The sequence below is a fragment of the Chiloscyllium punctatum genome, chromosome 35 (genome assembly GCF_047496795.1).
Source record: "Chiloscyllium punctatum isolate Juve2018m chromosome 35, sChiPun1.3, whole genome shotgun sequence".
In the NCBI taxonomy this organism is placed as follows: domain Eukaryota; kingdom Metazoa; phylum Chordata; class Chondrichthyes; order Orectolobiformes; family Hemiscylliidae; genus Chiloscyllium; species Chiloscyllium punctatum.
In genome coordinates this window covers 15773052-15792345 of record NC_092773.1, presented here as the reverse complement: position 1 = coordinate 15792345, position 19294 = coordinate 15773052, and the positions used below count along the sequence as shown (strand labels likewise).

General features: G+C 42.6%; 1 protein-coding gene across 1 annotated transcript in view; it reads left to right on the top strand.

Annotated features, from left to right (window-relative positions):
- The window catches only part of gnsb (glucosamine (N-acetyl)-6-sulfatase (Sanfilippo disease IIID), b), a 57642-nt gene that overhangs the window by 13533 nt on the left and 24815 nt on the right, over window positions 1-19294 (top strand). The window contains exons 2-4 of the mRNA XM_072554066.1: window positions 5943-6002; window positions 6882-7085; window positions 14253-14318. Of these exons, the coding sequence (XP_072410167.1) occupies window positions 5943-6002; window positions 6882-7085; window positions 14253-14318 (330 nt within the window). The remainder of the gene's footprint in view (window positions 1-5942; window positions 6003-6881; window positions 7086-14252; window positions 14319-19294) is intronic.

Here is a 19294-nt window from a genome sequence, read left to right as displayed (position 1 = left end):
GATGATCACCTTTTTGGGAATGTATTATAGACCCCCCAATAGTCAGAGGGAAATTGAGAAACAAACTTGTAAGGAGATCTCAGCTATCTGTAAGAATAATAGAATAGTTATGGTTGGGGATTTTAACTTTCCAAACATCGACTGGGACTGCCATAGTGTTAAAGGTTTAGATGGAGAAGAATTTGTTAAGTGTGTACATGACAATTTTCTGATTCACTATGTGGATGTACCTACTAGAGAAGGTGCAAAACTTGACCTACTCTTGGGAAATAAGGCAGGGCAGGTGACTGAGGTGTCAGTAGGGGAGCACTTTGGGGCCAACGATCATTCGTTTTAAAATAGTGATGGAAAAGGATAGACCAGATCTAAAAGTTGAAGTTCTAAATTGGAGAAAGGCTAATTTTGGCAGTATTTGGCAAGAACTTTCGAAGCTGATTGGAGGCAGATGTTCATAGGTAAAGGGACGGCTGGAAAATGGGAAGCCTTCAGAAATGAGATAACAAGGATCCAGAGAAAGTATATTCCAGTCAGGGTTAAAGGGAAGACTGGTAGGTATAGAGAATGCTGGATGACGAAAGAAATTGAGGGTTTGGTTAAGAAGAAGGAAGCATATGTCAGGGAAAGACAGGATAGATCGAGAAAATCCTTTGAGTATAAAGGCAGTCGGAGGATACTTAAGAGGGAAATCAGGAGGGCAAAACGGGGACATGAGATAGCTTTGGCAAATAGAATTAAGGAGAATCCAAAGGGTTTTTACAAATATATATTAAGGACAAAAGGGTAACTAGGAAGAGAATAGGGCCCCTCAAAGATCAGCAAGGCGGCCTTTGTGTGGAGCCACAGAAAATGGGGGAGATACTAAATGAATATTTTGCATCAGTATTTACTGTGGAAAAGGATATGGAAGATATCGACTGTAGGGAAATAGATGGTGACATCTTGCAAAATGTCCAGATTACAGAGGAGGAAGTGCTGGATGTCTTGAAACAGTTAAAGGTGGATAAATCCCCAGGACCTGATTAAGTGTACCCGAGAACTCTGTGGGAAGCCAGAGAGTGATTGCTGGGCCTCTTGCTGAGATATTTGTATCATCGATAGTCACAGGTGAGGTGCTGGAAGACTGCGGTTGGCAAACGTAGTGCCACTGTTTAAGAAGGGCGGTAAAGACAAGCCAGGGAACTATAGACCGATGAGCCTGACCTCAGTGGTGGGCAAGTTGAGAGGGGAAAGATACAAAAGAGACCTAAGGGGCAACCTTTTCACACAGAATGTGGTACGTGTATGGAATGAGCTGCCAGAGGATGTGGTGGAGGCTGGTACATTTGCAACATTTAAGAGGCATTTGGTTGGATATGTGAATAGGAAGGGTTTGGAGGGATATGGGCTGGGTGCTGGCAGGTGGGACTAGATTGGGTTGGGATATCAGGTCAGCATGGACAGGTTGGACCGAAGGGTCTGTTTCCATGCTGTACATCTCTATGACTCTATGACTCCATGAGATGGGCCATTGGGCTGAGGATTGACCGATGGAGTTTAATTTAGATAAAGGTGAGGTACTGCATTTTGGAAAGGCAAATCAGGCCAGGACTTATACACTTAATGTTAAGGTCCTGGGGATTGTTACTGAGCAAAGAGTCCTTGGAGTGTCGGTTCATAGTTCCATGAAAGTGGAGTCTCAGGTCGATAGAACAATGAAGAAGGCTTTTGGTCTGCTTTCCTTTATTGTCAGTGCACTGAGTATAAGAATTGGGAGGTCATGTTGTGGCTGTACTGTACATTGGTGAGGCTACTTTTGGAATACTGTGTGCAATTCTGGTCTCCCTCCTACAGAAAGGATGTTGTGAAACTTGAAAGGGTTCAGAAAAGGTTTGCAAGAATGTTGCTAGGGTTGCAGAGGAAAGGCTTAATCGGCTTTATTTCCTTATATTTCATCTTTCTTGGAGCATGGGAGGCAGCAAGGAGACCTTTTTGAGGTTTATAAAATCATTAGGGGTATGTGTAGCGTGAATAGACCCCACCTGGGGTGGGGGAGTCCAAAACTCGAGGGTGCAGGTTTAAGGTGAGAGGGGAAAGATATAAGAGAGACCTGAGGGACAACTTTTTCACACAGAGGGTGGTGCATTAATGGAATGAGCTACCAGAGGAAGTGGAGGCTGGCACAATTCCAACATTTAAAAGGCTTCCGGATGGGTGTATAATTGGAAGTGTTTGGGGGCCTTTGGGCCAAGTGCTCGCAAATGGGTTGAGATTTATTTGGGATATCCAGTCGGCATGGATGAGTTGGACTGAAGGGTCTATTTCCGTGCTGTACATCTCTCTGATCCATCTTTGGACTGTGGGAGGAAAATTGGGGCCTCCGGTGGAAACCTATATAGCCACTGGGAGAATGTGCAAACTCTACATAGACAGTTACCCAAGGCTGGAATTAAACCGGATTTGTGGTGCTTTGAAGCAGCAGTGCCAGCCACTGAGCCACCATGCTGTCCGAGCAAAGCCAGTCCATCATCTACAAGGTTGAATGATTGCAGTTTCAACAACATTCAGAGAGCTGAACATGAACCAGCACAAATTGGCTTGCTTGATAGGCACCTGATCAATTATCTGAAACACTGACTCCTCCTCCTCCCATCAGCATCGTGACAGTATTACATACCACCTACAAGATGCAATGTATAAATTGCTGTGCCCCTTCAACAGTAATCTACCACTGAGAAAGACATGACTAAAGACAAATAGGAATGCTACCGGCTGCAAGTTCCCCTCCAACCCACAGACCATCCTGACTTGAAACTAGATCACTGTTCCTTCAAGGTCACTGGGTCAAAGTCCTTTGGAACAACAGTGTGTGTAGACATCACATGAACAGCAACAATTCAAGAGGAAGGTTCACCACCACCTCCCTTTACTGTAGGGCACTTGGAAATGGGCCACAAATGCTGGCCTTTCCATTGGCATTTCCATCCCCTCCACAGGATTTCTTCAAAATCATCTGCAAAAACAGATCTCGATTCTTGCTTTTTGTTTGAAAGTTTGAAAATGTGATATTTGAAGAGGCGCACAATCACTGATGTTTTATGGCTGCTGTATTTCTAATCTTAAGAGATTACAGAGTAAATTATTTATTCTGCTGTTTCATCTCAGGCAAAAACAACATATCCCATTTATTTGCTGAACTTTCAAGGTTTATTATGTTATAGCAAGTATTATGTTCAGATTTGATGTTGCTTTTGACTTTGTCCTTGTGCAGTCGATATCATCTGGCTGAAGATTACATTGGAGGTTTTTAGCAAGGGCAAAGACTGACGTTATCCTTCCCCAGCACACAGTGGACCTATTTGCTGTGCATTGGCAGCAGCTTGTGTGAAAACAGGTCACTTTTTTAAAAGGGCAGATAGGTGGATGTTACTTTGATTTGCGGATTGGATTCTTACAGTCCATCTTTCTTGCAGCAAATTAAATGAAGGAGGCGAAGTTGGCGATTCAGTTCTGTGGTGTGTGGGAGATGATCTGATGGGTTGAATGGCTTTGCTTGGAATCTGGTGCAACAGGATAAGCTGGCTCAGAGGTTTTTTCCCCAATGTCCAGAATGTACAGTTGTTTTTATTTCTGTTTATTGCTATTTCTTGAAACTATTGATGCAATCAAATGGCAGCATTTTTTGTATTTTCACAAAAGCAGTCACACGGATTTATCTTTACTTAAAACAAAGGTAGGGAATATAGTGTTCCAAATGATAACTTTTTTTTAAATCAGATGTTGGCAATGCAACATCTTGAGACTCATAGACTGCTTGGAGCTTTCTTCCTTGCTCCCTACTGTTTCTCATCTTTGGGAGAAAGTTTTAATTCTGTATCACTGGCTAAGTTAGCATTTGTTGCCAATGTCTACTTGCCCTTGGAAAGGTGGTATTGAGCTGTCTCCTTGAGCCACTGATTTCTTGGGGTATAGGCATGCCCAACATATTGAGGGGACACAGAGTTCCAGGATTTTGAGCCAGTAAGGGAATGGAAAGATGTTAGAATGGTGTTTGATTTGAGGGGACAGCTTCAGATTGCTACTCATCTACTGTTTGGCAAGTGCTATGAGAGAAATGCGGGTGAGTTACTCCAGTGCATTTTATCAGTGGTATACATTGCTTCCACTGTGTGTTCATGCCGAATGAAATGAATATTGAAGGTAGTCGATGTGCCAATTAAGCAGGCTGCTTTATGCTGAATGAATCCAGCTTCTTCAGTGTTGTTGAGCTGAACTCCTCCAGGCAAGGGAGGTCCATTCCATTACATACCTGACTTGTGCTTTGTAGACAACAGCAGTAACTTCATTTTAGATATTTTTGTGCAGGACTTGTGTTGTAAGGATTGTCAATACCTCAACTTTCTTTTAAATTGGTCAAAAACAAGACATTGAAACATTTTATTAAGACAAAGCATTTCTTGGAATCCCATGTCTTCCTGCTTGGTGCAAACCCCATGCATGGGTTTACTGTTGTCAATTGCAACTTGTGCTTTGGAAATTATTTGGATTTTGTAGTTGATGGTCAACTTAGGCAAGGAGAAGAGCTTCCAAGCCCATCTGTCGTGTTACTGACAAATCTTTGATTGTGGACTCACTGTGATAGCTGGTGGCCTGGTCCTATGCGAATTCTGATTATTCACATCAAGAGAATCCGAAGGATCCTTCAGACTGTCCGCAGTAAGCTCTATTGGCAACGTTCCCAGACATCTCTGTTTGTATTTGATGACATCTGTCTTTATGTACTGGAAGGTCACACTGACAGCCATCTCAACCTTCCACACCTTTGCCTGAGAAATTGGATATTAACCAAAAGTGTTTTATTTTCTAAATTGAATTATGCAAATAAAGATCTTGCTTTTCTTTTTACCCAGTGTTTGTTGTGCTGATTTTCGGCTGATTTTGAGATGTAAACACTTTTTTTTTTCGCTTGCACAAACTGTTGACTAGTTTATTATTGTTGGAAATGTGGTTCAATCTTTGTTAGAGAGAAATACATGATTGGCATATCAGAACAAATCTCCCTCCACCACCTTATTCTCTGATCCCTGCATTTACCATGACTAATCCACCTGCTTGCATATCCCCAGATGCTACGGACAATTTAGCATGGCCACTCCACCGAACCTGCATATTTTTGGACTGTGAGAGGAAGTCAACAGGCACAAACACACACAGACAGAGGGAGAACGTGCAAACTCCACATAGATACAAGGCTGGAACAGAACTCTGGTGACTCGTGCTGTAAGACTGCCGTGCTAACCACTACGCCACTTACCACCCAAATTGGAATGTGAACCAGGATTCCTAATTGGCATTAGGACATGCTTTTAACTCCAGATCTATTAACTAAATTCACATTTCTCAGATTCAAACCCAAGTTCCCAAATCATTCTCATCCAGTGACAGTGCTTGTATGCTGCTGGCTGCTGCTGTATGTTGAAAGAGTTGCACATCAGCAGACGTGAAATTTTCTGTTGGGAGCTTCATGTAGGTAGCAGCATGAACAAGCCAAAGACTTGGAACTTCAGATCTATGGGTTGCTATGGACGGCACGGTAGCACAGTGGTTAGCACTGCTGCCTCACGGCGCCAGCACTTGGATGAATCATAACTGATCAAGGGACTTGGTTCCATGGCAGTCATAGACTTGTCAACTGAAATTCTGTCTCACCAAAGTGCTCTTGGAAGGGACAGGACCCAACTCATCTTGCCACAAACAGGGCCTGATTAATGTTGTTCAGTTATTAGTTGCATAGAAATGTTATGAAAGGCAATGCAAGTACCTGCCATCTTTATTGCATATGAATTATCTCTTGCAGGAATTCTCAAATGAATGTAGGTCAGAAGTTTCAAGTTTACAATTTGACATTAAGATTATTTTACAGACTGCACAGCATTGTTTACTATGATATATCCTGCTGTTTTCAGACTCCTATGAAGAAGACTCAGGCCTTAATTGGAAATGCAGGGGTTACATTCACGAATGCAGTAAGTAAGCTCATTCTTGCAGCGCATCTCGTTACTGGTCTTTTACTGAATTAGTTTCTCACCGTTACTTTGTTTTCTCAGTCCAGGATGTCCCGTCATAAACTTTGCTCAGTGTGCACCAACCATTTGCTCAACTTTGTGCACATCTTCTGTATTCGTTGTGGATCCCCAAATTGATGGTAATCTAAAAGTGGGAAATTGCTGGAATTTGAAGTTACAGATTATTTGAATACAATTTTGGTGCTTCTGATAACTGATAGCATTTCATGGATACCCAGTTTTTGTTTGCTGGATGGAAGTGTTCAAAAGCTACCCCTTTTTCAGTCCAGCTGTCTTGTCACCCTACGTGATTGACAGTATGAATGAAATGATGAGACCTGATATCCATAGGAACTGTGCGTTTGAGTCAGTGACCTCGACAGATTCTTCTGAGAGAAGTTGACTGGTGAGGATGAGGTTGAGTAGGTATTTTGCTCTTGTTGGTTATTCGTGATGCTTCTGAGATAGTCCTGTTGATGGAGATGGAAGTTTTTCACCCAGATGACATTCTGTGTCCTTGCTACCGACTGTGATCTATCCTAACTGATGTTGGACAAGTCGAAGCACAGATTCATCAGTTGTGTAAGGGTGGTTGATGGGAATTCTCAAACATTTACTTGCTCATTTTTGATCTGATGCCCTTTCTGAAGTTGATGTAAGATGGTAAATGATTTCATTAGACCTTAGAGCAGCTTGGTACAAACGAGTGGCTTGCTCAGCCTGCTGATCAGAAAGGTATTCTTGGTCCTCAAACTGTCAAAGGAGGGTAAATTGTCCTGGATATGAATGCCTTTGGTTCGGGCTCCTTCTGATGCTGTTGCGTGGTTGCTTTCCTTGCAGTTTGTGGTCACCCCACTGTGCTGTCCAAGTCGCAGTGCCATCTTGACAGGAAAGTATCCACACAATCACCTGGTGCGCAACAACTCCCTCAATGGAAACTGCAGCAGTGTGCAGTGGCAGAAGGTTATGGAGCCACAGGTCTTCTCTGTCTATTTAAAGAAGCACGGATACCAGACCTTCTTTGCAGGAAAATACCTCAATAAGGTAATGCGGTTAAAACTAATTTGTATGTTTCACGTTCTGGTTCTAAGAAAGTAAGAATAAGGAGCTGAAGTGGACCATTCTACCCTTAATGCCGAGCCCTCTGTTAAATCCAATCACAGCCAATCTTGCACTCAAACCATTTTGATGCCCATTTCATTATCCTTGGATTCCACAGTGACCAAAGATTTCTCTGCTTTAATTGTTGTCCACAACGGTGTATTCCCTGGCCTCTGGGACAGAACTTCACAAAAATGCATGACTGTTCAGGTGAAGAAAATTCTCCTTTGCCCAGTGTTACATTGATTGCCCCCTTATAGAGTTATACAGAACAGAAACAAACCTTTGAATCCAACCAGTCCATGCCAAATGAAACGAGTCCCATCTGCTTGTGCTTGGCCCATATCGCTCCAAACATTTCTTATTCATGTACTTACCTAAATGTCTTTTAAACAATGTAATTATACCCACATCCAGCACTTCCTCTGGAAGACCATTCCACAACATGGAAATTGCCCCATGTCTTTTTTTGAATCTTTCTCCTCTCACCTAAAAAATATGCCCTTTCGTCTTGAAATCCCCACCCGAGGGAAAAGATACATGTTATTCACCTTTTCTATTCCCATAATTATTTGATAAATCTCTGCGGTCACCCCTCTACCTCATACCTCCAGTGAAAGAAGTCCCAACCTATCCAGCTTCTCCTTTTAACTCAAACCCTCCATTCCTGGCAACACCCTGGGAAATCTTTTCTGAGCCCTGTCCAGTTTAATAATATCCTTCCTCTAACAGGGAGATTAGAACTGCATGCTACTCCACAAGAGTCACCAATGTCCTGACAATCTCAACACAACATCCCAACTCCAATATTCAAAGGTCTGATCAATGAAGGCAAGCATATGAAACAACTTCAAAGAATAATGTATCTGAACCCTGAAGTCTATCTGTTGGACAACACTGCCGAAGGCCCTACTTTTAATTGTAGTGTCTTTTGTTTCACCAAAATTCAATACCTCACATTTATCCAAATTAAATTCCATTCACCATTGTTTAGTGCATTGACCCAGTTGCTCAAGATTTCTTTGTAATCTGAGATAACCTTCTTTGCTGTCAACTATCCCACCAATCTTGATGGCATCCACAAACTTATTAACCATATTTTTGATATTCTCATCTAAATCATTATATAAATGACAAACACAATTGGACCCAGCACCAATCCCTGTGGAACACAGGCCTCCAGTAAGAAAAACAAACCTCCACCATCACACTCTCTCACTTGCCATTAAGCCAATTTTGTATCCAACTGGCAAGCTCACCCTGCAGTCCATGTGATCTAACTTTACTGATTAGTCTACCATGCGGAACTTTGTCAAAGGCTTTACTAACATGTAAGTAAACAATATATACTACTCTGCCCTCGTCAATCTTCTTGGTTAATTCCTCAAACAAACTCAACCAAGCTTGACAGACGCTATTTCCCTCGCACAAAACCATGCTGAATGTCCCGAATCATTCCTCTCCTCTCCAACTGCACATAAATCTCATCTTTCAGAATCACTTCCAACAATTTACACACCACTGAAGTCAGATTTACTGGTCTCTCGTTCCTAGGCTTCTCCTTACATTACTTCTTAAACAAAGGCACAATATTAGCCATTAAGCCCGCATCCATATTTATGGATGATACACATATTTCTGCAAGGGGCCCTGCAATTTCATGAGAAAAAAAATCCAATTATCACGAGACTGTGTTCTAGATTTCTGAGCTTGGGGAAACAATCCCATTGTCAACTTCCTCAACATGTTGTGCTCTGGACCAGGCTACTTGCCTCAAAACATTTCAAGAAGGTAGCGCAGACGTTAACGTTTTTAGTTGTTTTAGGCAGATGTGAGGTGGATATTCCAGGAGTGATGCACCTTGTGAAACCACTTGGCTTCAATTAAAACTAAATTTATTAACACACCACTGAATGAAAGACAAGCAAAAGGAACAGAATTTAGAATATTTGAAAACCCAGCTGACATGATGTCCCTGCAATTTAACAGTTTAGTAACATCCTTCCTATAGCAAGGTGACTAAAACTGGACATAGAACTCCACATGCGGCCTCACCAATGTCATGTTCAACTGCAACATAACTTCGGAACTTCTCTACTCAGTGTCCTGACTGATGAAGGCCAGTGTGCCAAAAGCCTTCTTCACTGCCCTGTTTATCTGTGACTCCACTTTCCGAGAACTCCAAGGTCTCTCTGTTCCACGACAATTCTTAAGGCCTTACCATTCACCATGAAACTCCTGCCTTGATTTGAATTTCCAAATCAAAGACTTTACACTTATCTATATCAAACTCCATTTGCCATTTCTCAGCCCACTTCGCCAGCTGATCAAGGTCCTGCTGCAATTCCTGATCACCTTCTTCACTGTCCATAATATACTGTCCACCCGTTTTAGTGTCATCATCAAACTTATTAATCAAGCCTGTACATTCTGATCCAAATCATTGATAGAGGTAACAAACAGCAATGGGCCCAGCACCGACCCCTGAGGTACTCCTCCAGTCACAGGCCTCCAGTCTAACAAGCATCCTTCCACTATTACCCTCTGCTTCCGACAATCAAGCCAATTGTATATCCAGTTTGCCAGCTCACCCTAGATTCCATGCGATCTAACCTTCCAGAGCAACATACCACATGGAACCTTATCAAAGGCTTTGGTGAAATCCATGTAGACTAGGTCTGCCAACCTGCCCTCGTCAACCTTCCTGGTCACTTCATCAAAGAACTCTTAACAAATTTGTAAGGCATGATCTGCCACGAACAAAGCCATGCTGACTGCTCCTAATCAAGCCCTGTCTTTCCAAATGCATGCATATCTTTTCCTCAGAACCTTCTCAAGTAACTTATCTACCACAAATATTAGACTTACTGGTGTATAGTTCCTAGCCTTTTCTTTGCAGCCCTTCTCTAATAATGGCACAATATTCACTGCCCTCCAATATTCTGGGACCTCACCCATGGCTAACAATGATTCAAAAATATCAACCGGGGCCTATGCAATTTCTTCTCTAGCCTTTGAAGTGTTCTTGGATACATCTGGTCAGGACCAGCAGATTTATCCACCTCCATACATTCTAATGCATCCCACAACTCCATCACTGTGATATGGACTGTCCCCATGATATTGCCACTGACTTCCCCAAGTTACCGAGTCATCAGATCTTTCTCTACAGTAAACACAGAGGAGAAAGGATTCATGGAGAATCTCACCCATCTCCTGCAGTTCCACACATACATATCCACTTTAGTCCTTTAGGGACCCTATTATCTCTCTCGTTATTTCTTTTCCTTTAATATACTTAAAGAACCTCTTTGGATTCACCCTTATCTTCTGAACCAAGACTATCTTGTGCTCCCATTTCACATTCCTGATTTCCTTCAGTAAACTTTTGTATTCCCTGTGTACCTCCAGGGGTTCCCTTGATCCCAGCTGCCTGAACCTGAGCCATTCCTCCTTTTTTTTTCTGGTCAAATCCTCAATATCCCTAGACATCCCAGGTTCTCTATTTCTGCCACTCTTGCCTTTCACCCTCACAGGAACATACAGATCTTGAACTCTAGCTATCTCACATTTAAAAGCCTCCTACTTGCCAGAGGGCCCTTTGCCTGCAAACAAACCACTCCAATCAACCCCTGCAAGCTCCTGTCTAATTCCATCAATATTCGCCTTGCCCCAATGTAGAACTTGAACCTGTTGACCAATTTTGTCCCTCTCCATAACTATTTTATAATTAATAGTCCCAAAATTCGGCCCCACTGTCACCTCAGTCACCTGTCCTGCCCTGTTTCCCAAGAGTAAGTCGTGCTTTTCCCATTCCCAAGTAGGACTCTCTGTTTACTGCTTGAGGAAACTTTCCTAAATGCACTTAACAAATTCCACCACATCTAAGCCCTTTATGCTCTGGCAGTCCCAGTCTGTTCGAAAAATTAAAATCCCCTACAATGACAACCGTGTTATTCCTGTAAGTCTCCCCAATCTCTCTGCATATTTGTTCTCTAATTCCCGATAATTATTTGAGGGTCTATAGTACAACCCCAATAATGTCAACATCCCCTTATTTCTTAGCTTCACCCATAAAGCCTCACTGGATGATCCTTCAGTTATTTCATCTCTGACTACTGCTGTGATACTTGCCTTTATCAGAAATACAACTTCCCCATGCCCTCTTTCCACCACTTCTGTCCCACCTAAGGCACCTGGACCCTGGCACGTTAAGCTACCAGACCTGTCCCTCCCTTAGCCTATTTTTTCTCTTAATTTCTATGTCTCAAAACCTGACAGGAAAAGTTGAAATGGTTTACACCGTATCTAGTAAAAAGTATTGAAATTACACTTGACTGAATCTTGGTGAAGAGGGAGATTGGACTTGGATGACTGAGCCAAATCAATCTCCAGTGTAGTTGAGTAGCTTTCTGCCATCACCTATGTCAGTTCACTTTGAAATTGGTGAGGCATCTGTGTAATCTTATCTCAAGAATGGTCAGCTCTTTCAGTTGACCAAGTTGGCAGATTCACAAAAAACTGAATCCAAATCAAGTATATAGTGGAATGCACCACCTGAAAGAGAAATATCACAATTTGTAAAAAGTATATGGATGAGAATTTGAAAGGTCATTATATTCAAGACTGTGGGTCAGGCATTGGGAAGTGCGATTAATATAGATAGCATGGCGCAAACTCAATGATCCATAACCAACTATGGAGTACTTTTTGGAAATTGGGTGCAGTGCTTTGCAAGGTATCCAGTTCAATACTTCAGCCCATTTGTCTTGAAAGACATTTACATCAAAGAGATTTGACTGATTCAATTTTCAACATATTGAGTGCACGGAGAGAGATAAGAGGTCTGTAAACCAAGGTTGTTGCTGAAAAAGACTGAGCAGATTAATGGTGCAAATATTTGTCATGAAGTGGATGGGAAACCAAACATTTCAAATGTTGGTTCCATTGTCACAGCAATTCACAATGTGTACACAAGTGGGTGAGGTGAGTTCCTGCATTTTGTATCTCCCTGGGCAAGAGTTGTTTACACATCCCTACATAACTGTCTGCACTTTGTCTTAAGTTTGTCTGTTGACATGTTTGACCAAGGTGGCTTCACTGCTTTATTAACATTCTGGATATCTCGTCACCTCACTCAAGGTGGTCTGCCTGACCGACACTACTTTTGATCTTCAAGAGAGAGAACACGAGAGCAATGTGATGCCACATTTTTAATTTTATTCAGAAACGATTGATTTCAAAGACTGTCCTTCTCGGATAACATAATTATTCCTCAGTTGGATTGCTGTTTTAAAAAGTAATTTGAAATTTAAACTTAAAACCTTTAAATTTAAACTTTAAAAACATTTAAACTCTCCACTTTTTTCTTTACAGAAGAAGGTGGGAGTGAAAAGGCAATTGAACTGACTTTCCTCTGTCCAGGACTCTGAAGATTATTAATTCTTTTTATTTCAAAAACAAAATCTTGAATAATTGGCTCTTTAACTAATTTGATATAAGTTCATAAGCTATAGGAGCAGAATTAGGCCATTTAGCCCATCAAGTCTTCTCTGCCATTCAATCACGACTGATAGGTTTCTCATCCCCATTTTCCTGCCTTCTCCCATATCCCTTGAACCCATTGAAAATTAAAAATCTGTCTACCTCCTCCTCAAATTTACTCACTGTCCCAGCATTCACCGCACTTGATGGTAGCAAATTCCACAGATTCACAACCCTTTGGAAGAAGTAGTTTTTCTGCAACTCTATCTAAATTTGCGATCCCTACTCCTAAGACTAGACCTCTTGTCTGAGAATGCTGTACAAGAGCAAACATCCACTCCATGTCTATTTTATCCATACCTTTTATATCTCAATTTGATCTTCTAAATTCCAAACAGGAAAAGCCTAAACTGTTCAATCTCTCTTCATACGACAAGCCCCTCATCTCTGGAATCACTCTAGTAAACCTCCTGTGAACTGCCTCCAATGCCACTACATCTTTCCTCAAATAAAAACACCAAAACTGTGCACGATACTCCAGGTGCGGTCTCACCAATACTTGGTAAAGTTGCAACAATACTTCCTTACCTTTATATTCTATTCCTTTAGCTATAAAAGCCAACATTCCATCTGCTTTCTTCATTATCTGCTGTACCTGCATACTAGTTTTCTGTGACTGATGAATGAGGACACCCAGATCTCTCTGCACCAGAGCACCCTAGAGTCTCTCCCCGTTTAGTTATTAGGTTGCATTCCCATTTTGTTTGAACCAAAATGCATGACCTCACACTTAGCCACATCTGCCATCTCAATCTTCAATATTTCCATTCTGGCCAGACTGAAAACATAAACTGACTGTCAGTTGAGTTTTTCAAATTCCTTCATGGGATATGGGCATCGCTGGCTGGTCAGCATTTATTTCCCATTCCTACTTGCCTAGAGGGCAGTTAAGAGTCAGCCACATTGCTGTGACTCTGGAGTCACATTTCAGCCCATTCAGTAAGGATTGTGGATTTCCTTCCCTGAAGGACATTAATGAACTCGAGGGGTATTTGTGATCATCGATAATGGCTAACAATAATTCTAAGGCTCGCTTTTAATTTCAATGTATGTTAAAATTAAATTCATATTTCACCAGCTGCGATTCTAACACATGTCCCGAGAACATTCGTTGGCAATCCTAGATTACTAGTTTAGTGACATTTCCAATATGCCAGCACCTCCCCAAAATACTACTGGGCAGGGAGTCATGGATTTGATGCCACCATGAGTAAGATGTGTTCACCATAGTATCCAAGCTTTCATCTGATACATACATTGACACCACTGGCCGAGGGAATGAATGAGGGTGGGGCTGTTTTGGCAGTGGTCTAATTTCTTTATTCTCTGGCATTCCCCCATCTTGACTGCAAAACATCATATTGTTATACAATCAAGCAATTTCTGCATTCAAGCCTTTAAATAAAAGTGCTGTCAGGCTGAACATTCCTATAGAAGCAGGACAAATTCTTCTCCTGCAGAAATTATATTTCTGTAATTGAGCAATTATTAATTTGAAGATACAGGAGTAATCATTGATCAAAAAATGCAGCCTGACGTTGGTAATGTTTGTTCGTTTTTTGACAGTATGGTCATGCTACCGTTGGTGGAACAGCCCATGTCCCCTTAGGCTGGGATCACTGGCACGGATTGGTAAGTGAAAAGTCATCTTCACTGAGCAGAATTTGTGAAGGGATATTATTATCAGTAACAAGATGCCAGGGTCAGGGATGTCTTGGATCAAGCCTACAGGATTCTTAAGGGGGTGGGTGAGCAGCCAGAAGTCATGGTACACATCGGTACTAATGACAAAGCTAGGAAAAGGGATGAGGACCTGAAAAGTGAATACAGGGAGTCAAGTTGGAAGCTATCAGGAGGACAAGCCAAGTTGTAATCTCAGGATTGCTACCAGTGCCACGGGCAAGTGAGGCTTGGAATAGACAGCAAGTGCTGATGAACACATGGCTGCAGGGCTGGTGTAGGAGGGAGGGTTTCAGATATGTGGATTATTGGGATACCTTCTGCGGAAGCAAGGACCTATACAAGAAGGATGGGTTGTACCTGAACTGGAGGGGTACCAATATCCTGGGTGGGAGGTTTGTTAGAGCTCTTGGCAGGGGGATTGGAACTCAAGCTGCAGATCAGAGAATAGGGTAGCTCGTGAACAGGCAGATACAGCATGCAGGGCATCTGTCAGGAGGAATAGACAGTTGATCAGGCCAAGTTGCAGTCAGTGTGATGGGTTGAAGTGTGTCTATTTTAACGCAAGAAGTATCAGGAATAAGGGTGATGAACTCAGAGCATGGATCAGTACTTGGAGCTATGATGCTGTGGCCATTACGGAGACTTGGATATCACAGGGGCAGGAAAGGTTGTTGGATGTTCCGGGGTTCAAATGTTTGAAATGAAATGGGAAGGGAGATAAAAGAGGTGGGGAGTGGCATTGCTAATCAGGGATAGGATCACAGCAGAAGAAAGGGAGGTCATCGAGGAGTGTTTATCTACTGAGTCAGTATGGGTGGAAGTCAGAAACAGGAAAACAGCAGTCACTTTATTGGGAACTTTCTATAGACCCCCAGTAGCAACAGAGACACGGGGAAGCAGATTGGGTGGCAGATTTTGGAAAGGTGCAGAAGTTACAGGGTTGTGGGTGTGGGTGACTTTAACTTCTGGATGTAGGTTTGCTGGCAGGGCTGGAAGGTTCATTTCCAGACGTTTCGTCACCCTATTAGCTAAGACTTCAGTGGGCCTCAGGCGAAGCACTGTACATGATTCCTGCTTTCTATTTATATGTTTGGGTTTCTTTGGGTTGGTGATGTCATTTCCTGTGGTGATATCATTATCCCGTGGTGATGTCATTTCCTGTTCTTTTTCTCAGGGGGTGGTAGATGGGGTCTAATGATGTGTTTGTTGATAGAATTCCAGTTGGAATGCCATGCTTCTAGGAATTCTCATGCGTGTCTCTGTTTGGCTTGTCCTAAGATGGATGTGTTGACCCAGTTGAAGTGGTGTCCTTCCTTATCTAGTGATATGAGTGAGAGAGGGTCATGTCTTTTTGTGGCTAATTGGTGTTCATGTATCCTGGTGGCTAGTATTCTGCCTGGTTGTCCAATGTAGTGTTTGTTACAGTTCTTGTATAGTATTTTGTAAATGACATTTGTTTTGTTTGCTGTCTGTATAGGGTCTTTCAAGTTCATTTCTTGCTGTTTTAGTGTGTTGGTAGGTTTGTGGACTACCATGATGCCAAGGGGTCTGAGTAGCCTGGCAGTCATTTCTGAGATGTCTTTGATGTAGGGGAGAGTGGCTAGGGTTTCTGGCCGTATTTTGTCTGCTTTCTTGGGTTTGTTGCTGAGAAATCGACAGACTGTGTTCATTGGGTACCCATTTTTTTTGAGGACACGTTATAGGTGATTTAATCTGTTCTGCATGGTTCCTCTGTGCTGAAGTGTGTGGTGGGTTGATGTTCTGATGCAGCTTCGTTTGTGGATGTTGGGAACCCCCTTGGTATCATAGTAGCCCACAAACCTACCAACACACTAAAACAGCAACTAATGAACTTGAAAGACCCTACACAGACACCAAACAAAACAAATGTCATTTACAAAATACCATGCAAGAACTGTAACAAACACTACATTGGACAACCAGGCAGAATACCAGCCACCAGGATACATAAACACCAATTAGCCACAAAACGACATGACCCTCTCTCACTCGTATCCTTACTTACAGATAAGGAAGGATACCACTTTGACTGGGACAAAGCATCCATCCTAGGACAAGCCAAACAGAGACATGCAGAGAATTCCAAGAAGCATGGCATTCCAACCAGAATTCTACCAACAAACACATCGAATTTAACACCATGTACCAACCCCTGAGAAAAAGAACAGGAAATGACATCACCACAGGACTTGACATCACTACAGGAAATGATAACACTAACCCGAAGAAACCCAAACATATAAATACAAAGCAGGAATCATGTACAGTGCTTCGCCTGAGGCCCATTGAAGATGTTACCTAGTATGGTGATGAAACATCTGAAAATGAACCTTCCAGCTCAGCGAGCAAAACTACTTCCAAAACCTCAACCTGAGCTTCAAATCTTCTCAAAACTCGCTATGACCTTAACTTCCCTCATAATGATCGTAACCTTCTTAATTCAACAGTTTGAGTGCAGCAGTTTTTGTAAGTTGTGTTCAGGAAGGGTTCCTGACTCAACATGTAGATAGGCTGATGAAAGGGGAGGCCATATTGGATTTGGTGCTTGGCAATGTGTCCGATCTCTCAGTGGTAGTGATCACAACTCCCTGACCTTTATGATAGTCATAGAGAGGGATAGGAACAGATGGTATGGGAAAGTATTTCATTGGGGGAGGGGGAATCACAATCCGATTAGGCAGGAACTGTGGAGCATATATTGGGAGCAGATATTCTCAGGGAAATGCACGACAGACATGCGGGGGTTGTTTAGGGAGCACTTGCTGTGAGTGCTGTATCAGTTTGTCCCACTGAGGCAAGAAAGGGATGGTAGGGTGAAGGTAACTTGGATAACAAGAGATGTGGAACATTGAGTCAAGAGGAAGAAGGAAGCTTACTGAATGTTGAGGAAGCAAGGATCAGACAGGGCTGTACAGGGTTACAATGTAGCCTGGAAGGAACTGAAGAATCGACTTAGGAGAACTAGAAGGGGGCTTGAAAAAGCCTTTGCGGGTAGGATTAAGGAAAACCCCAAGACGTTCCACACCTATGTGAGGAACAAGAGGATGGCCAGAGTGAGTGTAGGGCCAATCAGGGATAGTGGAGGGAACTTGTACATGGAGTCAGAGGAGGTAGGGGAGGTCCTTAATTCAGTAATCACTCATGAGAGGGACCTTGTTGTTTGTGAGGATAGCATGAAACAGGCTGATATGCTTGGACAGATTGATGTTAAGAAGGAGAATGTGTTAGAAATTTTGAAAAACGTGACAATAGTTAAGTCCCCTCGGCCAGACGGGATATACCCAAGGTTACTAAGGGAAGCAAGGGAAGAGATTCCTGCGGGTTTGGCGATGGTCTTTGCACCCTCACTGTCCACTGGAGTCGTACCAGTTGATTGGAGGGTGGCAAATTTTTTCCCCTTGTTCAAGAAAGGGAATAGGGATAACCTTGGGAATTACAGACAGGTCAGTCTTACATCAGTGGTGGGCAAATTATTGAAGAGGATTCTAAGAGACAGGATTTATGATTATTTGGAAAAGCACAGTTTGATTAGAGGTAGTCAGCATGGCTCTGTGAGGAGCAGGTCATACCTCACGAGCCTTATTGAATTCTCTTTGAGGATGTGACAAAACACATTGATGAAGGTAGAGCAGTGGATGTGGTTTACATGGATTTTTAGCAAGGTGCTTGATAATGTTCCCCATGGTAGGCTCATTCAGAAAGTAAGGAGGCATGGGATATAGGGAAATTTGGCTGTCTGGATACAGAATTGGCTGGCACACAGAAGACAGAGGGTGCTGGTAGATGGAAAGTATTCAGTCTGGAGTTTGGTGACCAGTGGTGTTCTGCAGGGATCTGTTCTGGGACTTCTGCTCTTTGTGAGTTTTATAAATGACATAGATGAGGAAGTGGAAGGATAGGCTAGTATGTTTGCGATGACATGAAGGTTGGTGGAGTTGTGGATCGTGTGGAGGGCTGTTGTGGGTTGCAATGGGACATTGACAGGATGCAGAGCTGGGTTGAGAAGTGGCAGATGGAGTTCAACCTGGAAAAGTGTGAAGTGATTCACTTTGGAAGGTTGAATTTGAATGCAGAATACAGGGATAAAAGCAGGATTCTTGGCAGTGTGGAGGGAGTTTGGGGTCTGCATCCATAGATTCCTCAAAGTTGCCACCCAAGTTGATAGGGTTTTTACGAAGGCGTATGGTGTGTTGGTTTTCATAAGCAGGGGGATTGAGTTTAAGAGCCATGAGGTTATGCTGCAGCTCTATAAAGCCCTGGTTAGACCACATTTGGAATATTGTGTTCACTTCTGGTTGCCTCATTATCGGAAGGATGTGGAAGCACTTGAGAGGGTGCAGAGGAGATTTACCAGAATGTGGCTTGGACTGGAGGGCATGTCTTATGAAGAAAGTTAGAGGAGGCGAGGGCTTTTCTCATTGGAATGAAGAAGGGTGAGAGGTGACTTGGAGGTGTACGAGATCATGAGAGGCATAGATAGAATGGGTAGCCAGAGACTTTCTCCCAGGGCAGAAATGGCTAACACAAGGGGGCACTATTTTAAGGTGATTGGAGGAAGGTTTTGGGGAGATGTCAGAGGTAGGTTCTTTACACAGTGTGTGGTGGGTGCATGGAATGCACTGCCAACAGTGGTAGTCAAGTCAGATCCATTTGGGACTTCTAATCGACTCTTGGATATAGACACATGGGTGTTAGTAAAATGTAGGATGTGTAGGTTAGTTTGATCTTCGAGTAGGATAAAAGGTCAGCACAATTTCGAGGGCTGAAGGGCCTGTACTGTTCTGTTCCATGTTTTCCAAGTTAAACTGCTTTTGAAATATTAGCTTACAAAAATGTCATCTTTGACTTTGATCCCTGATTGATCTGCGTAATTAATACCTTAAGAAAATTTTCCTCCTCCTTGC